We start from the raw sequence: 20,746 nt of genomic DNA on the forward strand, positions 1-20,746 counted from the left end.
CAACACAAAAATGTAAGTTATTCTACATTAACACATATTGAGTAAATTTCACTTAATTTTGTTCAAATAAAATCCACCCAAATTTGTAAAAAGGAAATTTTGTGTTAAAACTACTTGAATTATTTAAGTAAATATAACTAGCTAGGCAGTCTGCTTGTACTTCCCAGCATGATTTGCATGGGACTGCATTTGGACAGTAAAATTTTAAATTAAACGCTATTTCTTGTGTTTTTAACAAAAATGAAAGACTTGTTAATGTTTAAGGTTAAATTATCTTTGAGATTTAGAAGAGTTTCTGTATCTGTTTTGTGGTTACCATCATTCAGAAGAGTGGTGCTTGTAGGTAACACGATGAAAATCATGATGTAAGCAGTAACTGTGCTTATGCCAGTACTGAGATCTACTAAGTCTCTTCTTACTTGCTCAACATAATGTGGAAGTTAAATGTGCAAGTTAAGATAGAATAAGAGATTTAAAATACGATTGGATTAAATTTAATGTTAGTATGTAGAAATTAAACCATTAAATTGATCTGGCTGCACATAATTAATTTTAGTGTACTGAACATTAAAAATAATTATGAATACAATTAATCTGAAATTACTTATTTACTAAATAAAAATTACTTACTAATAAATTATAAGTACACTCCACTTAAAAAATATCTGGAGTTAGATAAATTAATTGTGCTCATCTTCTTGCCATAATAAAATTAAGTAAATTCAACACAACATTTTTTCAGTGTAGACAGATAGATAGATAGATAGATAGATAGATAGATAGATAGATAGATAGATAGATAGATAGATAGATAGATAGATAGATAGATAGATAGATAGATAGATAGATAGATAGATAGATGAAAAGGTCATCTTACAGAATTAACCTGTATTGCATGTGTAAATTAAACATTGTTGGACATCATTAGCTGACAAAAGAAATAAAACTAGGAGAATCTATAAAGAATTTATTTTCCAAAAGTTTACAACGTCACAATGTTCATAAGAAACACCCAATTATGCAATACACTGCCGCTCCACCCACACTTTATCCCTCCCTCCCTCTCTCTCTCTCTCAACTCTGGTATTAATGACAAGGTTGTTGCACTTTCAGGCAGTTCTTCTCTTTTCCTTTCTTAGATTGGGTTCTCATTACAAGACAATGAAACTGGTGTATGTCTGCTGTTCCCTTCTGATAGCGATAAGAGAGGGGTTAGCAGGTGCTGGCAGTGGCCCTTCTGGGGTTCTGAACAGGTCGTCTGGAGTTTCCAGCTGCTCCCAGGTGAGACTGAAGCCAGCTGGGCAATGTGATGATGAGGACGAGTGCCCATACCAGCTCACGCTGCCGCCTCTGACCATCCAACTTCCCAAACAATTCCGACTACTGGAAAAGACCATGAAGGAGCTGCAAAGTCTAAAGGAGACCGTAAACATGATGAAGATCTCCTGCCAGGAATGCAGCTCGCGGCAGGTGGACGTCAACTTACAGAAAGACAGCGGAGACCCCACGAATGGTGGCTCTGAGCAGAGCAGAGGGGACACGAGCACGAGAGTCTACCAGAATGGAAACGACAGCAATAATGATATCGTAAAGGACATGCGAGTGAAAATGAACCGTATGTCTATCAGCCTGAAGAATGCACGTGGGCAGATTAACACTCTTCAGGGTCGTCTGGAGGAGCTTAACCTCCTCAATTTGCAGAACGTTGAGGATATAGTGGACAGGAAGGTTGAGAACATCACTGGAATGGTCAACAAAATCAGCAGCACCTGCACTTCACACTGTCCAAAAGATAATCACCCTGAACCTCAACGTAAGTTCAGATTTGCACAAAATACTTTAGCCAGAAAGAAAAAAATATAGAGATCATGTGTCTTTTTTTATTTGATTATGTATCTATTTGATGAATAGAATATGGTGATAAAGGCTTATTTTTAAAGGAGTTGAAATCTTTTTCTATATATTGCTATCTATAATATTTTGCCCTATAGTGCTACCTACTGTAACTAAACTCATCTGAACCACATGCAGAACTGGGTTAAATCTGTTTAGACCATTTACAAACAATAATCTCAAAGAATGCAATCACGCAGATTGTAACAAAATGAATAAAGGTTTCTTTTGTCTTATATTAAGCAAGTCATCTGCCAAAGTAGAGGCTTATAAACTGGACTGAAAACAATATTACATGTGGAATGCAAACTTAGCAAAGACTGCATTTCAAAAATAAAAACCTGCTGTGGTGAAGAGCCATGTTTACAGAAAATCACATGCTGGTTAAATCATTTCAATAAGCTTTAGTAAAACAAATAACAGATTTTTGTCGCCTTTCTCTCAAATTAACAGAGGTGTAAACTAAACACTGTAAAAAAAATCCGTAGAAATTGCAGCTGGGTTGCCGGTAACTTGCCGTGGATTTAAATTTATGTTTTTTACAGGCAACATTTTGTTGGAAGTTGGATGAACATTAAACATTTGCAAGTTATTGTCTTTACAGAGTAAAACTAATTCTGTGAACCAAAATCTGAAGCAAAAAACAGAAAAAGGTTGATGATGATTTCTGGTTCCCAGAATGCTTTGCATGAGGCTGTTATTGTATGGTTTTATTCTGTAAAGATAAAGACTTGTTGATGTTTGGAATTCATTTAACTTTGAACAAACTCTTGCCAGTGGGTAACATAAATTTAAATCTACGGTAAATTACTGGCAACCCAGCTGCAATAAGTACTTTTACTCACTACTCAAGTAACTACATTCCAATGCATAAATTTGTTCTTGTCACTCCCGTACATTTCATATATTCTTATATTGTGTCTCTTTTTTAAACTAACACTTAGGTACATTAAAAATCGAGTAATTTTTCATGAATACTCAAGTAAAAAATTAGCTTACTTCTTACTCATGAAAAAATAACTAGATATTAGATTTTTAATGAAATTAGGTATTAAATGGCATTTAATATGAAATGTAGTGGATTCAAAATGATGAAAGCATGCATTAAAATACATTAAAGTAGAAGAAAAACACTCTGATAAGGTATTAATACGTATAAGGTATAAGGTAAGATAAGGTAAGGTAAGGCAAGGCAAGGTGTGGTATGGTAAATTAAACATTAAATACTTACAGCATTTTCTGTAATTACCCTGCTGAAAAAACAATAAAGCCATTACAGAAAATTCGAATGGTTTTATTGGGAATTTTATTGGTTCTAATGGAATATGGCCCAAAACACATTACAGTGTATTGGTTTTTGTTGGTCTCTAATGGTATATATTGGTTCTATGTATTGGTTCTAATGGAATACGTAATGGTTCTAATGGAATATGGCCCAAAACACACTACAGTGTAGTACTTTTAATGGTAAAAGGTTTCTATTGGTATTTTAATGGAAACCATTAGAATTTTCTGTAATGGTTTTATTGTTTTTTTTTCAGCAGGGTATGTACAACATGGGCTGTAAAATGCATGAATGGATATCTGAAAAGCATTTCTGTTAAATGAAACTATAAATTATTTGTATTAAATCATATAAAGCATATGATATAAAAACATAAGCTACTACCAGAAAAAAACATTTACTGTCAGAAAGCAAAGTGATCAAAATATATACCCCAACTGTCACTGGGGCTGTACCTTTTCAAACAAGCAGCTTTGCACCTTTCTGGTATCTCAAAGGCACAAACTGGTACCAAATGAATAAATATTTATATACCTAATGGTACAAATATGGGCCTTTTTAAAGGGTACAAACTTTGTATTCTCAGCTTTAAACCTAAAACATCACCATTTTAATGAGTTGGCTAACTTTATATCCCCACTGGTAGTGTGATTTCAAACTATTTAAATTCTGTTATCTCCCTCTACACAGCCCTCACAAAATTCAGTCCCAGAGATTGCTCTGACATCAACTTGCTGGAACAGCGGCCAAGCGGTGTGTACAGCGTGATCCCTGATCCCAGGAATGGCAGCTTTCCAGTGTACTGTGACACGGAGTCATCTGGAGGTGGGTGGACTGTCGTGCAGCAGCGCATCAATGGCAGCGTGAGTTTTAACCGAAACTGGACCGAATACAAAAAGGGCTTCGGTGACCTGAATGGGAACTTCTGGTTGGGCAATGACAAAATTCACCTGCTTACCAAGGCCAAGGACATGGTCCTGCGTATTGAGCTAGAGGACTTCGGCGGCACCCGTGGATATGCCAAGTACGATCAGTTCTACGTGTCAAATGAGTATCTCAATTATAGGCTGTCGCTGAGCGGGTACTCAGGGACCGCTGGGAACGCTCTGCAGTTTAGCAAAAACTTCAACCATGATCAGAAGTTTTTCACAACACCCGACAGAGACAATGACATGTATCCTACAGGGAATTGTGGGGAATACTATGGATCGGGCTGGTGGTTTGATGCCTGCATGTCAGCAAATCTCAACGGCAAATACTACAAATCCAAGTATAAAGGAAAAAGGGATGGAATCTATTGGGGCACGTGGCACAACATGACTAACGAGTACTATCTGACAAGCTACAGACAAGCATTTAAAACTGTCAAAATGATGATCAGGCCAAAAAATTATACTCCGTAAATGAACTGATGTATAGATGCAAATAAATGGTGCAGTAATGCACTTTCCCAAAATATTTTTTGCTATTGGACATGCAATTACTGTATTGAAAGCTTATATTTGGTCAAAATATAGTACCATGACCTTTCTGTGAAAATGTATAGTTTACTTTTTCTTTGTGTGTGTGCTACTGCCATCTTGTGTTTAACTGTATTACTTACTGTAGATACAGTATATCAAGGGGTTTTCAAATTGTGGGTTGGAAAACACTATTGGGTCACACAGTGAGATCAGGTGGGTCGGGCAAAGTCACTTAGTTGTTGTAGTGAAACAGTTTTTAATTAATCCTATTAATGATAATTAATGGCAATAGTTTTGATATCTTACATTTAATTCATACAATGACAATGGAAATATAACAAGCTACTCTTTTCTAAATAAGAACAATTTTCTTTTTGTATTTCTACATGTATTTTTCTGTATATTTCTATAAAAAATATTTTGGTGGGTCCTGAGATAGATTATACTTAAGTGAGTCGTGGAATGAAAAAGTTTGTGAACTGTAAATAAAGCTTTAAAAAAGAAATGTACAGTATTTATTTTTGTGTAAACAGCCTCTAAAGATTTTTACTGCATTTTTACTGAGATTAAGCATAGGTAAAACAAATAGCCTATTGATATTTTTTAAAATAACTTGTTTTTATTATTTTGTTTTCAAATTGTTTGTATATTTGAGCATTGCTATTAAACATCTTTATTTGTTTTAAAGGGTACGTTAATCTTTTGTATGAATCTAATAAAACTATATGCTTAAACACAAGAGTTTTATTAAACACACAGATGTTTGATGTGTCCTCTTGGCACATTTGTTAAAAAAAAGATCTACCTGTTCCAGGCATTGTATGGCTGGGTTTGATGATGTAACAGTAGGTTGTCTGTAATGAGCATCAGCTTCAGGAGCTATTGCTGAAATGGGTGAGGCCCTCTCATCAACCCCCTCCTCCTCATTCTCTGATGGCGAATGCCTCCACCCTTCTGGTTGACTCATGACTATGGAATTAAACACACACACAATTTGTAACCAAAACTGTAAAACTGAGTAGTTTTGAGTAGTTAGCTATATAAAAATGATAAAAATTTATAAAATAATACATCTTTCTTTTTAATATTTATTTAATATATCTACTATTTTTGGGGCAATATAACAATATTATCCTTAATTCCCCATAAACAAATATAGTATTTTTCTGAGTTTACTGTATGCCTGAGTTAAATTCCACTGCGTTACAACGAACTCAAAGGACGCAAAGACGTAGCTGTGCGTGTGCCTGATTTTAGCCCAAATTTGGAGCAGCTGCAAATAATTAAACTTGAAAAGCTAATTAAGTCCGTGTATATATAGGACAGATACGTTTGTTGAGTTAACTAATTTAAAGGGTTTTTTTTAAATTATCTGTTATGGCTGAACGAAACTCCACGGAAGGTGAAGACGCCCAGACAAACGATCTTCACTCAGGTTAACAATTACAAAAATGTTAAATAAATTCATTACTCAAGTGTTTTAATTAACGTCGTAGCAGTTGGTATAATGGCGGAATTCATTTATAAAGGTTTTAAAATGTAAGTACCTCAGACGTTCTCTCTGAATTATAGCCTGTTTGTCTGCGTTCCTTTAACTATAATTTAGTAAAACACTCGTTTTTATATTAATCTTACCGTGTCCTTTATTTCGGATAGCCTCTCTATGCTTTTTTTCAACGTTTAATCTTACGTTTTATCCGTTAAGTGTTTGTAAATCTCTGCGTGTCACTGTTTTGTAGCGCGCGTGGAGCTGTCACCATAGAAACGACTCCAACAGGAGAAGCTACTGCGCATGCTCTGCCGTTTTAGGCCGGGGTTGTTAAAATCGTGGGTTTATTTTGAGCACAAAACTAAAAACTGTTCGACAAGCGAGTGTTTTAAGACTTGCTTTGTTCCCAAACAAAATTATTCCACTTTCATGTAAATCTGGCATTAATGTTTTTATAATTTGTTTTCAGTCTTGTCCCAGGCGACCTACTGCTCTGCATATTTTGTCTCCCTTAACTGACACATCCAGTTTTGTTAATCCCTCCCTTAGGAGCAGATGATCTGAGTAGTGTGTGTGTGTATTTGTTTTCGATAAGGGAGACATGCAAAATGTGCAGAACAATGGGTCCCCTTAAACAGTTTGAAAATGCCTAAACTAGTTAAATTTCTGGATGTTGAAGTGTTTTAAAATCTTACTGTAGTAAATGAGGATACAGCATTTATTTACTGCAGTGGTTTCCCCTTTCAAGAAGGTTTGTATTTGTTAAATGATTTTCTAGATGCATTAGTTAACACGAACGAATGAACGAACAAACAAACAATGGCCATTACTTCAACATTTGCTTCTGTTTTTGTTATTTTTACCATGAACTAATAAATTTTTAAAATTTGCATGTGTTAATGCACCATGAACTAGCATAACTGCGTTGACATTAGCAAATATTAACAAGGATTATAAATGTTGAAACTGTATTGTTCGTGGTGGGTAATATTTGTTAACCAATAAAACCTTTATTGTAAAGTGTTACCACTACTGTTAAAAATGCACTGTAGTTAAAGGTGCAGTGTGTAATTTTTAGAAGGATCTCTTGACAGAAATGCAAAATAATATACAAAGCTATATTATCAGGGGTGTATAAAAACCTTTCATAATGAACTGTTATGTGTTTTTTACCTTAGAATGAGAACTTTTTATCTGCACACGGTCCCCTTACACGGAAGTCGCCATTTTGTGCAGCCATTTTTCTACAGGAGCCCTCAAATCAACAGTTTTGGTGCTATATAGCACCGTTTGTTTTTTTTAGAGTGTAGCTTCTCTGTGTTTCAAAAGAGAGGGGTGAGCAGTGGACTAAGCCGTTGGTTGCAATTCGCAACCTCACCACTAGATGCCGCCAAAATTTACACACTGCACCTTTAATACTACAGTTTATTAATTTACTATAGTGTATAGTCGTCTTGTGGGTTACTGCACTTGTAGACTTTAGTACTTTTCTAAATCTAAAGTGCCCATTGTGTGTTTGATTTTTAACATTACAACTTGGTTTTCAGATCAGAAAGCCACCATGAAAACTGTAAGTGCATTTAGACGCAGAGCGCCGCTAACCTTTTCACCTAAACGACAGTATGCTGTAGCCGTCATCTCTCCAATGCAAAAACATGACAGTAGTGAACCTGGTAAGGACACAAGATTCTTGTCCAGCCTATATTATGTGGCGTTTTATCCTTTATTCCCCTATGCTAGTTTAATACTCAAAGAATTCTACAAGCCATTAGAAAAGCAATGGGCTGTGCACCAGCAAAACGTATTTGGAGTAGCATACTAGTGCATCTTCCTATTTCTCCAGTGTATAGTATGTAGGCCCATAATGAAATGCTATATGTATAGCAGTAGCAAACTGCATGCAACTGTCCCCCTGCAATGCATAGTGATCGACTTTCAAAGATAATTGCATGCAAAATTACTGTTTATATACAAAAAGGGCATGAGTTCATTTCCAGAAGTACTGCTCACACAATTCCTTTGTGCGTCTGTACCAGTCTTTGCAGATGTTGCATCACTAGGAACATCTTCGTCTGATCCTGGCAGGAGAATGGATGAAGCCATCGCTGGACTCCAGAGGAGGTACAGAGATGGCAGACGTGGGAGTTTCAGGTCTAAACCTTTAACTCGGTTTAAGCCCTTCTCATTTGATGCACGTGATGCTGCACAGAGAGTTAAACGTGAAAGGAAACTGCGAGAGATTTCTCGGAAGCAACATCAGTGGCTGGCAAGGGTAACATCTTTTACACCATATTACTTAATTTTTTTAAGACCCTGTCACTGTGGCCAAAGTGACAGTCTAATTTGTTTTTTTTTCTCTCCAAGTGTTCCACATTTAAAGCTCATCCCATAAGAAGATACAAGCCTATGGTCCAGCCTTCCACACACTCTAAGGGTGCTTTGGAGAGCTAAAATAACATGCAACAGATTTTAATGTCGTCTTGTCATTTTTAAGTGTTTGTAAAAATAAACTTTTTATCCTCATTTCTGAAACGAAAGTGTCAAGTTTATTGGATCATTTAAGATTGTTAATTGTAGCCAGTGTCTTTACTGTTAGTTGCATGCAGCACCTCTTGACCCATAATGTTACCTTATATTTCATTAAATTACTGAATTTGAAATGTTAGAGGTATTTAAATATTTGTGGTATTCATATTAAATCATCTTTGGTTGAAAGTGCATATTTCTAAACGTTTGGTAGCCTTTTATAAAAGTAGGATAATTTAAGTGACTGAGTTCAACCAAAAAATGTGAAATTTACTTTCAAGTTGTTCCAAACCTATTTACATTTGTTCTGCTGAACACAGATATTTACAATCCAACAGGAAACTGGAGCGTCTTTGGCTTCCACAGTAAGAAAAAATACTAGAAGGTAATGGTGCTCCAACTGTTTGGTTACAAATACTTACCATTTTTAGGCGCACAGTCCCTTTAAAGTACTGTATACCAGAAATAACCCACATGATTGTTCATGAGATTTGTGTATGTCTTTAAATTGCTTGTCTTTCTGTTGCAATAGTTTAAAAACACTTGAAAGCATAATGGAAAAATTAACTGTCAATCCCATGCGCTTCTGGCTATTGCCAAACTTTTGTCTGTACCAGGAGAGGGCGCTGAATCTTAATTTTTGTAACTAAAGAGCACTGTCGACCTTCAATGCCTTTTGATATTATGTAATCACTGTGCGGTGGAAAAAAAGGAAATTGGTGTTCTGTAGATAGCACTGTCAAGAAAAAATGACTTCATAATGATGTAAAACCATCTAAATGCTGTTAATGTAACAGAGCATCAAGAGTATAGAGGTCTTTGACCATGATGAGTAACAAAGGCATCTCTGTACACCCTTAAAAATAAAGGTGCTTCACAATGTTATAGAACATGGGTCTCCAACTCTGCTGCCCTGCAGATTTCAGTTCCAATCAAACACCTGAACCTGCTAATCAAGTGGTTCCTAAATATTTGAGGTTGGAATTATTATTGGAACGATGGTGGAGACAAATGCTACACAACAGGAGTGAGCATTCCTGGTGGATGGCCACTGTCCAGCAAAGATTAGCTCTAACCAAACCCACCTGAATGTAATTTCAAAGAAATCCTGCAGCCTTTGATTAGATTTTTCAGGTGTTTGATTAGAGTTGGTGCTAAACTTTGTAGTACAGTGGCCCTCCAGGACCAGGAATGCCCACCCCTGCTAAGAATAATTTTTGGCTGAATGGTTCCATAAAGAACACCTGGATTATCTTTTTGTTTCAATCGTTATTTTATAAATGGTTCTTCTGTGGCATCGCTGTAAAGAATTTTTTAAGCACCTTAATTTTTAAGAGTGTAGGAGATAAGACTAAATGAGAGAAAGGGTTCAATGAGAAATTAGAAGTATGATTATTGAAGAAAATTAACTCTTCCCCGCCAGCCATATTTTGTAAAGTTGCCCGCCAGCATTTTTTGTGATTTTCAAAGTTTCAAAAAATGACTTCCGGAAAATTTCCACCTAAAAATATATAAACATACAAATAATGAAAGAACAGACCATCTGCTTTCAAACAAACAAAACGGAAAAAAAACGTTTCATATTTTTTCTCTGCTTACAAATTTTTAAAGGAACAGTATGTAGGATTGTGGCCAAAACTGGTATTGCAATCACACAACTAGTGGCCAATACGCAAAATGACAACAACATCAGTTGAGGGCTGCAACTCCACTTTTTAAATGACAATATCCTTGCCAGCCCACTGTTGTCAGTGTTATAAATATTTGAAATGAAAATTAATTCTTAATGTCTAGTGACATATCAGGGCCATTTTATGATTAAATGATATACATTTCTTACATACTGTTCCTTTAAATATGTGTATTTAAAAAAAAAATGTTTCTAGAAAAAGCTAAAATAAAAAGCTAAAATAATTACATTTTTGTTAGAGATCAAATTCAGAACAATTATCAAAACATACGCAGAGTTTAAAATTAGTACTGTATATTTTTCGGTCTATAAGTGGCATTTTTTTCATATATTGGCTGGTGCTGCATCTTATAGTCAGGTGCGCCTTGTAAGTCAGTATAAATTAATTTTGACATTTATAAGGCAAGAGACAACATTACCATCTACAGCCGCGCGAGTCCGCTATATGCTGCTCCTCTTTTTATGTAATTCAGTGGATTCAGTAATGTGGAATGACGAGTATGCGACGAGTATGGCTTGTTGGGTTAATTTAGACTATTCAACCTTCCAGGTAAGTTTTGTACGCTATGGTTTATCGTTTTAATAACTGATTATATTACTTTAGACGTACAGACATCTATTCAGCCTGCTGTTCTGTCTTCTAATGTTTAGTTGAATAACTTGCCTTTCCAGATTAAATGTCTGTTCTTCGGCTTGGATTTTGTGAAATAATTAAATAAACGCGACGTGAAGTCTACTGCGACTTATATATGTTATTTTGTCTTAATGAGGCATTTTTGAATGATGCACCTTATACTCCGGTGCGGCTTATAGTCCGGAAAATACGGTAGGCCTAAATATTTTTTTTTTGCTTCAGTTTTTTATAAATTGGGTAAGCCCTCTAGTGAATAATCGCGGTATTACAGATTAACATAAAACCTCATCAGGAACACTTTTTTTTTTAATTGACAAGGTCAGTGGCAGGGAAAGAGTTAAGGACAAATGTGTCAGGGAGAAAAGTTTGGTGACAATGAAACGGAGTTGGTAAATACGATAGCTGCGTAGTGCTAGACGTTGCTTTTGAAGAAGCGAGGAAATTACCAGTCTCTGTCTGCCAGAAACCATAGCAGAAAATCTTTTGGAGACGAAGAAAATTGCAACAGCCTCAAAATGACAGAAATGCACAGGCCTCAAACCACACTATCGGTCTTCCACATACTGTTGGAGCAGCTCTATGTTCTCATCCCACCCCGAGGTCACTTGCTGCCGTGAACTCCTGGAATCAGAATATGAGGCTGCATCAAACAGACATCTGTAAAATTTATACTTAACCCATACAGACAAACATATTTCCTGGCAGTCAACACAGCCACATCCCAGACATGTGATGACAGCTTTGGTTTATAGTTTAGTTCACTTATACACTCTCGCAAAAAAACAGCTTTACACCTAAAGAGTTCATATTAGTACCTCAGAGGTGGTACCAAAGAGAGCTTATTAATATATACTGGTACCAAAAGTATACATATCTGGACCTTTTAAAAGGCTACTACCCCTGTGAAGGCTGGGGTACAAAGCAATAATATTGTATGAAATAAATACAAATATTGCTTTTTTCTATTGAAAAAATGTAACTATTTGAAGTACACAGAAAGTTTTCCATGAAAGTTTTGCGTAACTTGAAGAATACCCTGTGATTATCCTCAAACCAAAATTATAACTTTGGAGATGTGGAGCCTGGAAGAACATTGTAAAACTATGAATGCTGACAGTAAACATGTACAGACAATTGCAGAAAATATACGACAAGTCTTATAAAATACAGCCAGAGGGATAAAGGTGCACAAAAAACAAAAAGCAAGCCTTACGCACAAATGCAGTATGCTGAATAGTCCTTTGTTTAGGGTTCATATCGGGAATTAAAGTTTCTGTGCTTGGAAACACATGAGGAGTTAAAAGCATGACCATTGAAGGGCAGAGTTTACCTTCCCAAACATCTTGTACTGTATCAAACCAAATAAGGATAAAACTTCACAATGCTGTTTTAAAAGCCCCATTAAGTAAGAAAATAAACCTTTTTTCTAGTAAAAATTACAGTAGGCTTCCCCACAGTCAACACTACAGTAATAGCTTTTCCAGGTCGGTCATCCAGCCATTGCGGGTCACCGTACGGGGATCTGACGGTGGAAGACAGACAGTCAGGGTTTTGTCCCAGGTGAAAGCATTTATGCGGATGTTAAATAAGGCCAGCTGCCCACTCCAGTCTCTAACTTTGACCCACAGGTCAGACATCTGTGAAGGAAGAGCTGTGGGAAACGGGTTCAGAGAGTGAAGTTTTCCCCCTTACCCCAGAATGATGGAAACTGAAAAGAACCGAAAAACAGCATAATTTGGTTGGTTGGCTGGATGAAGTCCTATAGGTGCACCAGTTCTGTCCAAAACAAGTAAGCAAATCTTTACACTCCAGAAAAACTCAACGTTATGAGTTTAACAGCTGCAGTGAAGTGCATGAACACCATATACATGGATAATGTTCATAGATGATGGATTGCAAGTCTGTTAAATCTGCTAAGAAGTTATGATCATGCTTATATCATTCTTGACGAACAGATGATAGCCACTGGAGACATCTGTGATAGACATCTGTGTCTGTCAAATCGATTACGAATAAACTTGCATCTGTTCAGAGCTTAAACTGTAGTAGCTATACAGCTCGTAAGAATGCCTGAATACATAAAAATCAGGCATTTGGGATATAAATTAAACCTGGAAAAACAGGATAGGAGTTCCTCGAAAGTTTCTGTACAGTAGCTTAACTGGTAGAGCATTGTGTTAGCTGTGTATAGGTCATGGGTTCAATCAGGGAACATATAGATTGATAAATGCACTGTTGAGTTGCTTTGAATCCAAATGCATAAATGTAGAGTAAGAGAAATTGAAAATAATATTTCACTAAGATTTAATAGCAAGACAAATTGCCTTTCCTCTCATTTATCTGTAGCCAACGCTCTTTATAACAGATCTTTTGTTTATAACATTTAATCCTCCTCCTCTCCTGTTGAGCCACCTGCAGACACTGAACACAATGATACATGGGACACCGGCTAATACCTGCTGCTGTGTTTCACATTATTCCAATACTCTAGCCAAGTCTGTCTCTCTCTCTCACACAAGATTTCATAGTTGTATTGACTTAAAAATCTTTTTAATCTTTACGGTGTGAATAACAAGCACAAAATCTGTTTTTAACACCCATTTGTCATTTTAACTTCTGAGGCTGGAAGGAAAAACAGTTGTGCTAAAAACAATCCACATCCGCACCACAAAAGTCCAAATCGGCACCACACCCTCTTTAATGGCTGTAATGGTTTTATCTTATGAGAGTAAAACCTCATGAATGAAGTAATGAGCCATCTTTTGCTCTTTGAGAACGGCACATAAGCTTCTAAAAAATTTTATATCACATGTAAGAACTTCTTTTTTTAGGTAAAAATGACCGTCATATTCAATTTTTACTATTGCATTCTGGAATTACCTTCTACACCAAGAATATAATACACGCATTTCTGCTTTGGATTTTAGCAAAGCAAAGTTACCTGAACTATATTGCCTACATTTGAACTGTCTTCGTGTCAGGACCTTAATGTCACGACAGGGTTGGAGAGACAGGACGCAAACGCAGAGTTCGAACCAATAAATAACATTTAATAATAAAACTGGAAACAAAACACGAGGAGTAAAATAACAGGCATGTAAGTAACACAGGAACATCCAACGTGAACAGGAACAGACATGGAAGTAATGACAATGACAATCTACCGGCAACTGGTGTGACAGAAACGAGGCATATAAATACAAAGACAATTAAACATAAGACAGGTGTGGTGTATTGGCTTAATGAGTCAATGAGAGTCCAGGTGAGACGGATCAGTGCAATACACAAAACATTACACGGACTAGCCGTGACATAACCCCTCCCTCTACGAGTGGCTACCAGACACTCAAATAAACACAAAACAAAAACAAAGTCTGGTAGCAAGAGTCCAAGGGAGGGGTGGAGGGCTTGGGGACCCTGGCGAAGCCGGCAGCCGCCGGGACGAGACCAACAGGAACGGTTGGCCGGACTGCGCCAGGAGAACCAGAGCGATCGCTCCGAGAACCGAGGCAGACGAATTACCCCCCTCCTGGGAATCGTCGACGATCAGCTGCCCCCGGAAGTCATCTCCCATCCCCTCGCGGAAACGGAGACCCTCTCTCGGTAGCCACCCCGGGGAAATGATCGGGCATGGTCCGTTCCGGATCCCCCTGCGAGCAGGATGGTGGTCCTCCGAGGGACCGTCGACGACGACTCAACCGTTGGGGGACCGCCTGGGCCGATCCTCCTCCCGCATGCTCGCGGGAGCGAGCGATCGCTCACGGTGGTCCCCAAGAGACATCGGGGCTGATGGGGAATACACCCCGATGTCACTACTCCCCCTCGACGAAACTCCTGGGGGAGCCGCCCTCCGTGAACCCGCTGCGTCCAGTGCTGGCCGGTAGATTCTGTCACGACAGGGTTGGAGAGACAGGACGCAAACGCAGAGTTCGAACCAATAAATAACATTTAATAATAAAACTGGAAACAAAACACGAGGAGTAAAATAACAGGCATGTAAGTAACACAGGAAGATCCAACGTGAACAGGAACAGACATGGAAGTAATGACAATGACAATCTACCGGCAACCGGTGTGACAGAAACAAGGCATATAAATACAAAGACAATTAAACATAAGACAGGTGTGGTGTATTGGCTTAATGAGTCAATGAGAGTCCAGGTGAGACGGATCAGTGCAATACACAAAACATGACACGGACTAGCCGTGACACTTAATGGCGCCTTTAAAGGGACACTCCACTTTTTTAGAAAATATGCTCATTTTCTGATATCACGCAGTGCCCGAAAATAGTCCCCTGCTATTGAGAGTTACCAAGGGGCAGTGCGTAGTATCACTGTGCCTGCTGCGGCCATGTTGCGGCAGCAAGGTCCTTGATAATTACGCCTGAATGTGAGTATAGTCCTAACCATATTGGCCTAGAAAATGGTAACTTTTAATTTTCTTCCGGTCTTAGTACACGATGTAACTACAGAAGAATCAAGTTTTAAATATAAAAAAGATCTAAACTCTTATTTTTTAGCGCGATGCTGTTGGTCTAGTCAGATTCAGTGGATTGTGCTGGGCTATGCTAAAAGTGGTACCACCAGACCCGAAGATCGGCTGAATGGATTCCAAAACAGTAAAAATCAAATGTTTAACTCTAGGGGAGCTGGAAAATGAACATATTTTCAAAAAAAGTGTCCCTTTAAAGGAGCAGTTCACCAAAATATGAAAATCTGGTTCTTGCATGTCTTGTGATCAGCTGTCATATGTGTATAATGTCACCCAAGAACCAAATAGATTTGACATTTTAAAACATGCAGACAAATGTCAACTTACCATGCAGCACTGTACAGTACCATGGAAAGTATTGTTTGCAAAATATTTATCGCTTTCTCTCACAAACGTATTGTTTCACTAAAAGGGATAGTTCAGCCAAAAATGATATTAAACCCATGATTTACTGACCCCCAATCTGTCCGAGATGCATATGTCCATCGTTTTTCAGACAAACACATTTTCAGATATTTTAGAAAATGTTTTAGATCTTTCAGTTAATTAAATGTGAAGTTACGGGGTCCACGACCTTCAAGTCCAAAAAATGTGCATCCATCCTTCCCAAAATAAATCCAAACGGCTCCACGATGATAAATAAAGATCTTTGGAGGGTAAACCGCGTGGTGTTGTTGTAGAAATATCCATATTTAAAACGAAAATGACTACCTTCCGGTAGCGCCACCATCTTAGACTCCTCTGTATTCAGGAGAGAGTATTAGTGTAGTGTACGCACTTTTCTTAGTGACGTATGACAAATTCGGAGGGCGGGGGCACAGAGCAGCAGCAGAGTAACCTCCGTATGCTGCGTAAAGCTCCGATCTTGAATGTGGACGTGACTAAGATGCCGACATTACCGGATGCAAGTTATTTTCGTTTATAAAGTTTTAAATGTGGATATTTCTACAACGAAACTGTGTATATTATCCTCAGAAGGCCTTTGTTTATCACCGTGGAGCCGTTTGGATTTATTTTGTAAAGGATGGATGCACATTTTTTGGACTTGAAGGTCGTGGACCCCGTAACTTCACATTTGATTAACTGAAAGATCTAAAACATTTTCTAAAATAACTGAAAATCTCATCGTCTGAAAAATGATGGACATATGCATCTCGGACGGCTTCGGGGTGAGTAAATCATGGGTTTAATATCATTTTTGGCCGAACTATCCCTTTAAGAAGACATACAGTGCATTAGATTACAGGCATTTAGATTACTTTAATCATAGATGTATGTGCTTTTGGAAGCTTCGCCATGTTGAAACCCATATCAGAAGATAACATGATGGCATTTTAATCTTAAATGATTTGAGTCATGCAAGTCAAGACTGCATGAGAGTTACTCTCTTTTTCTCTCTCTTTTCTTTGTACAGCACATTGGTCAACTGTACTGTAGTTGTTTTTAATAGTGCTTATAAATAAATTAAGATTGAGCTCCTGTATTCTGGTAAAAAAATTATTTCAAAGGATAATTAATGCAAAAATGAAACTTCTGTCATAATATACTGACCCTCGTGTTGCTCTAAACCTGTATGAGTTTCTTTATTCTGTTAAACACAAAACAATATATTCTGATGAAAAGTGGATGGTATCCATTGACTTCCTAGTATTTCTTTATCTTACTATGGAAGTCAATGGATACTATCAATATGGTTACAATTATTCATCAAAATATCTTCTTTTGTGTTAGACAGCCGAAATAAACACAAACAGGCTTAGAACAACATGAGGTTGAGTAAGTGATGACAGAAGTTTCATTTTTGGGTGAACTACCCCTTTAAATGCTGCTTACAGATTCAGAAGCACCTTAAGTTTTTAAACAGAGTGAGAATGTGTACATCTGGACTCATGAGGTCTTCATCTGCCAGTACATTGACCCCATATTTCTAAGAAAGCTATTTTTTTAAGCTCAAGACTCTGCAATTAATGTTTTTGCCTTTGTAGATAGCTGTAAGCAAACATCTGAAAAAGATATTATAAGAGTTTTTTAATGTTATGTTGCAACACAAGAAATATTGGTTGGAAAAGAAACCAGAGATAAGATAAGAGGAGGGAGATAGAGAATGAAATGAGGCTCAGACAAGAAGAGGTCTTGTGGAAATTGGCACCGAGACGAGAAGGGGGAGCAAAAGAGGAAGTCACAACGGGAGGATATTGATTTGAGGATGACAAAGGCATTTATCTCTGGTTTCACATAAGATAAAAAGCTCTTTGTAGCCTAAGCAAGGACACTGTCCAATCGTCACTGCTTTTTTATCATGTTTGTTGACTGTGTTCTGCAAAAACAGCAGAAACAACATTTCTTTTATTATGAAAACCCAGCTAAATCCACACTGTAAAAAATACTTTGCTGCCTTAAAACTCGGATTTACAAGTCATTTCAACTTGCTATTATTTATCTTGACTAGAGATGAGTTGTTATAACTACAGGTGAGTTGTTATAACTTATAAAATATAGTTGAGAAAAGTCAACTCAATTTTATAAGTTATGACAACTCATCTTTGTTGACATGACTTGTAAATCTTAGTTGATTTAACAAAAATTTTTAAGGCAGAAAAGTTTTTTTACAGTGCAGTTAAATTCTATATCACACTTAAAATAATGATGGGCAGATTTTCTGGAGGTAATGAGTAGTTGGCTAGTAATATTGCTCTATACCTGCAGGTCTTTTTCCCTTAAGAATATTATGAAACACACCATAAGACTGGACGATATCCATCACAGCCTTTGATGCAATCATTATGTTTCTTCTCAACCTTTTTGGTGAGATATAGTAAGTGTTGTAGAGCTGCAGCAGATTTGTTTAACAGTTTTTGATAGGTCCTTAGCAGCTGGCTTTCTAAGAAATATTGGAAATGATCTGACTCACGTAGCCTCAGTCGTTGATTCTCCCTAAAGATTCAACCATTTACAAATTCTGACATCAACCATTTTACTGCAAAGCCGATGTTGATTGTAAACGTAAATTGTCAGTCGTCTTAGCAAACTGATTTGTTGTAGAGATAACTTGGGCTAGAGAACTGTGTTTACTATGCAGCTGAATCAATGCCTTCAGCATGTAACAGCCCATCTCCTGTAGTTCAGCTCAGGGTAGATCACAAAGCCCATGATTATACAAGCAAAAGTTGAAGGACATTAAATGCTGAGGGAGATACATCGCAAACACAGTGATGGATAAGTGAACCATTGTTTTCTAGATTAATAGAGTCCCGAAGTTAAGTATTAAAACTTCTTGCAGTCCATTAAGTTAGTAAAACATAGTTTTTTGTTAGCTGGCAAGATTTGTTTTTTATAGGTGTTCATAGCCAAGCTACAGTAAAATTGCTCATGCTTGAATTCAGTTGACAATATTTCTAAATGTAACAACCACCAAGCTTTTAAGAAGAAACTATAAAAAATTAGTTTTGTATATTTGTATTGGACAGAACTCTGATTGAAAATTAATCTACAATCACCTAAAGGATTATTAGGAACACCTGTTCAATTTCTCATGAATGCAATTATCTAATCAACCAATCACATGGCATTTGCTTCAATGCATTTAGGGGTGTGGTCCTGGTCAAGACAATCTCCTGAACTCCAAACTGAATGTCAGAATGGAAAAGAAAGGTGATTTAAGCAATTTTGAGCGTGGCTTGATTGGTGCCAGATGGGCCGTTCTGAGTATTTCACAATCTGCTCAGTTACTGGGATTTTCACGCACAACCATTTCTAGGGTTTACAAAGAATGGTGTGAAAAGATAAAAACATCCAGTATGTGGCAGTCCAGTGGGCGAAAATGCCTTGTTGATGCTAAAGGGTCAGAGCCAACTGATTCAAGCTGATAGAAGAGCAACTTTGACTGAAATAACCACTCTTTACAAGCGAGGTATGCAGCAAAGCATTTGTGAAGTCACAACACGCACAACCTTGAGGCGAATGGGCTACAACAGCAGAAGACCCCACCGGGTACCACTCATCTCCACTACAAATAGGAAAAAGAGGCTACAATTTGCACAAGCTCACCAAAATTTGACAGTTGAAGACTGGAAAATTCTTTCAAATTGGTTTCTTGAACATGACAACGAGTTCACTGTACTAAAATGCCCCCCACAGTCACCAGATCTCAACCCAATAGAGCATCTTTAGGATGTGGTGGAATGGGAGCTTCGTGCCCTGGATGTGCATCCCACAAATCTCAACTGCATGTTATCCTATCAATATAGGCCAACATTTCTAAAGAATGCTTTCAGCATCTTAGGTGAGTGTATATGGTAATTTTTCCCATAAATATCCCATTGTCTGGAATACACTTTGTTATCCCGTTTCTTGTGTTTTAAGTATTCAGAATTGTAAATAAATATTCAAAATAAAGAGCTATTGTATAAATAGCTTTATAGAATGCTGCAAATTGTATTGTATAGAGCTCAGATGCAAAAGCCACTAAGTGCCACCTCCGGCAAAAATTAGATAATGATATTGACTGAATGCTTTTCAAATCTGCTTAATCCCGGCCTCAGGCCATTCAGAAATGCCAGTTTGTTGCCATAATCCGTGGTCAAACGCGCCCGAGCGCAGTTTGGTTTGGATAGTGTGAGTGCGCCCTTATTTAAGTGAAATTACTGAACAGTTATTAACAGGTGGCCCAGAAATAATAGATCAGAGATTGTAATGATGTGCTTTCATAATAACTAACTTCATAAATCTAACAGCCTAAACTTGAATTTTTAAACATACATTACCACATTTTGTGTTATTTTACACTGGCATGCATAAAATAAAATAAAAAGTAGTTACCACTGTGCGGGGGAGCTGCTAAGGGAGTGATTGTAAATTTGACATCTTTATTCCTCTGCCATAATCTTTATATAACTGCCATAATCAATCTCTTTCTCTTTTTCTGTTTCTCTTCTTTCGAAAACTTGTGGGAACAACTATCACGGTCAAATTAGGCAAGCAAAAATGATATTTGCGATGGTCTCGCTTATGTGTCTACAAAACTTTCGCCTGCTATTAAATTGGAAGTTCACATTCCAATCCCGTGATTTGTACACATAAGTCACATAGATTTATGAAAAACTTTTTAAAAATTTAACCTAACCGACATATGCAAACAAATCAAGCTTAACCTTTTCTCAAAGCTAACTTTTCCTTACTTTAAACCAACCCATCTCACCGTATATACCCCAGACGTGTTAACAATGTAATTACAGTAGTCTGGCACATCAACTACAGTATGCAAAGTTGCACT

General features: G+C 37.2%; 3 protein-coding genes and 1 long non-coding RNA gene across 6 annotated transcripts in view; 2 read left to right on the plus strand and 2 right to left on the minus strand.

Annotated features, from left to right (window-relative positions):
* Positions 1 to 6,430, minus strand: part of ccdc146 (coiled-coil domain containing 146) — a 26,806-nt gene extending 20,376 nt beyond the window's left edge. Inside the window, exons 1-2 of the mRNA XM_073867611.1 lie at positions 6,277 to 6,430; positions 5,447 to 5,610 (exon numbers count right to left, since the gene is read on the minus strand). Of these exons, the coding sequence (XP_073723712.1) occupies positions 5,447 to 5,608 (162 nt within the window). The 5' untranslated portion in view covers positions 5,609 to 5,610; positions 6,277 to 6,430. The remainder of the gene's footprint in view (positions 1 to 5,446; positions 5,611 to 6,276) is intronic.
* Positions 1,103 to 5,367, plus strand: fgl2a (fibrinogen-like 2a). The gene is made up of 2 exons (XM_055190125.2): positions 1,103 to 1,813; positions 3,869 to 5,367. Exons 1-2 carry the CDS (start codon positions 1,162 to 1,164, stop codon positions 4,579 to 4,581), a joined length of 1,365 nt encoding a protein of 454 aa, XP_055046100.2. The 5' UTR covers positions 1,103 to 1,161; the 3' UTR covers positions 4,582 to 5,367.
* On the plus strand, positions 5,915 to 8,649 carry sinup (siaz-interacting nuclear protein). 2 transcript variants are annotated; one of them, XM_055190128.2, is made up of 4 exons: positions 5,915 to 6,076; positions 7,678 to 7,803; positions 8,167 to 8,402; positions 8,495 to 8,649. In XM_055190128.2, the coding sequence occupies exons 1-4, from the start codon at positions 6,019 to 6,021 to the stop codon at positions 8,579 to 8,581; spliced, it is 507 nt and encodes a 168-aa protein (XP_055046103.2). In that variant the 5' UTR covers positions 5,915 to 6,018; the 3' UTR covers positions 8,582 to 8,649. The 2 variants fall into 2 exon arrangements, with proteins under 2 accessions (XP_055046103.2, XP_055046104.2); XM_055190129.2 differs by having other exon boundaries at positions 8,167 to 8,396.
* Positions 8,650 to 9,229: 580 nt separating this feature from the next.
* LOC141363944 (uncharacterized) overlaps positions 9,230 to 20,746 on the minus strand; it is a 65,773-nt gene continuing 54,256 nt past the window's right edge. The window contains exons 3-4 of one of the 2 annotated variants that reach the window (XR_012369649.1): positions 11,427 to 11,601; positions 9,230 to 9,349 (exon numbers count right to left, since the gene is read on the minus strand). This is a non-coding gene — a long non-coding RNA (uncharacterized lncRNA). Of the gene's footprint in view, positions 9,350 to 11,228; positions 11,602 to 20,746 lie in introns of those variants that run through there. The other variant, XR_012369648.1, reaches the window with a different exon arrangement.

This window comes from Misgurnus anguillicaudatus, chromosome 1 (genome assembly GCF_027580225.2).
Source record: "Misgurnus anguillicaudatus chromosome 1, ASM2758022v2, whole genome shotgun sequence".
NCBI lineage: Eukaryota > Metazoa > Chordata > Actinopteri > Cypriniformes > Cobitidae > Misgurnus > Misgurnus anguillicaudatus.

Bases quoted from the DNA above. Each gene is read 5' to 3' on its own strand.
- fgl2a (XM_055190125.2), top strand. From the start codon at position 1,162: ATGAAACTGGTGTATGTCTGCTGTTCCCTTCTGATAGCGATAAGAGAG. The intron at 1,814-3,868 runs GTAAGTTCAGAT...CCCTCTACACAG, and splicing joins TAATCACCCTGAACCTCAAC to CCCTCACAAAATTCAGTCCC.
- sinup (XM_055190128.2), top strand. From the start codon at position 6,019: ATGGCTGAACGAAACTCCACGGAAGGTGAAGACGCCCAGACAAACGAT. The intron at 6,077-7,677 runs GTTAACAATTAC...CTTGGTTTTCAG, and splicing joins GACAAACGATCTTCACTCAG to ATCAGAAAGCCACCATGAAA. The intron at 8,403-8,494 runs GTAACATCTTTT...TTTCTCTCCAAG, and splicing joins AACATCAGTGGCTGGCAAGG to TGTTCCACATTTAAAGCTCA.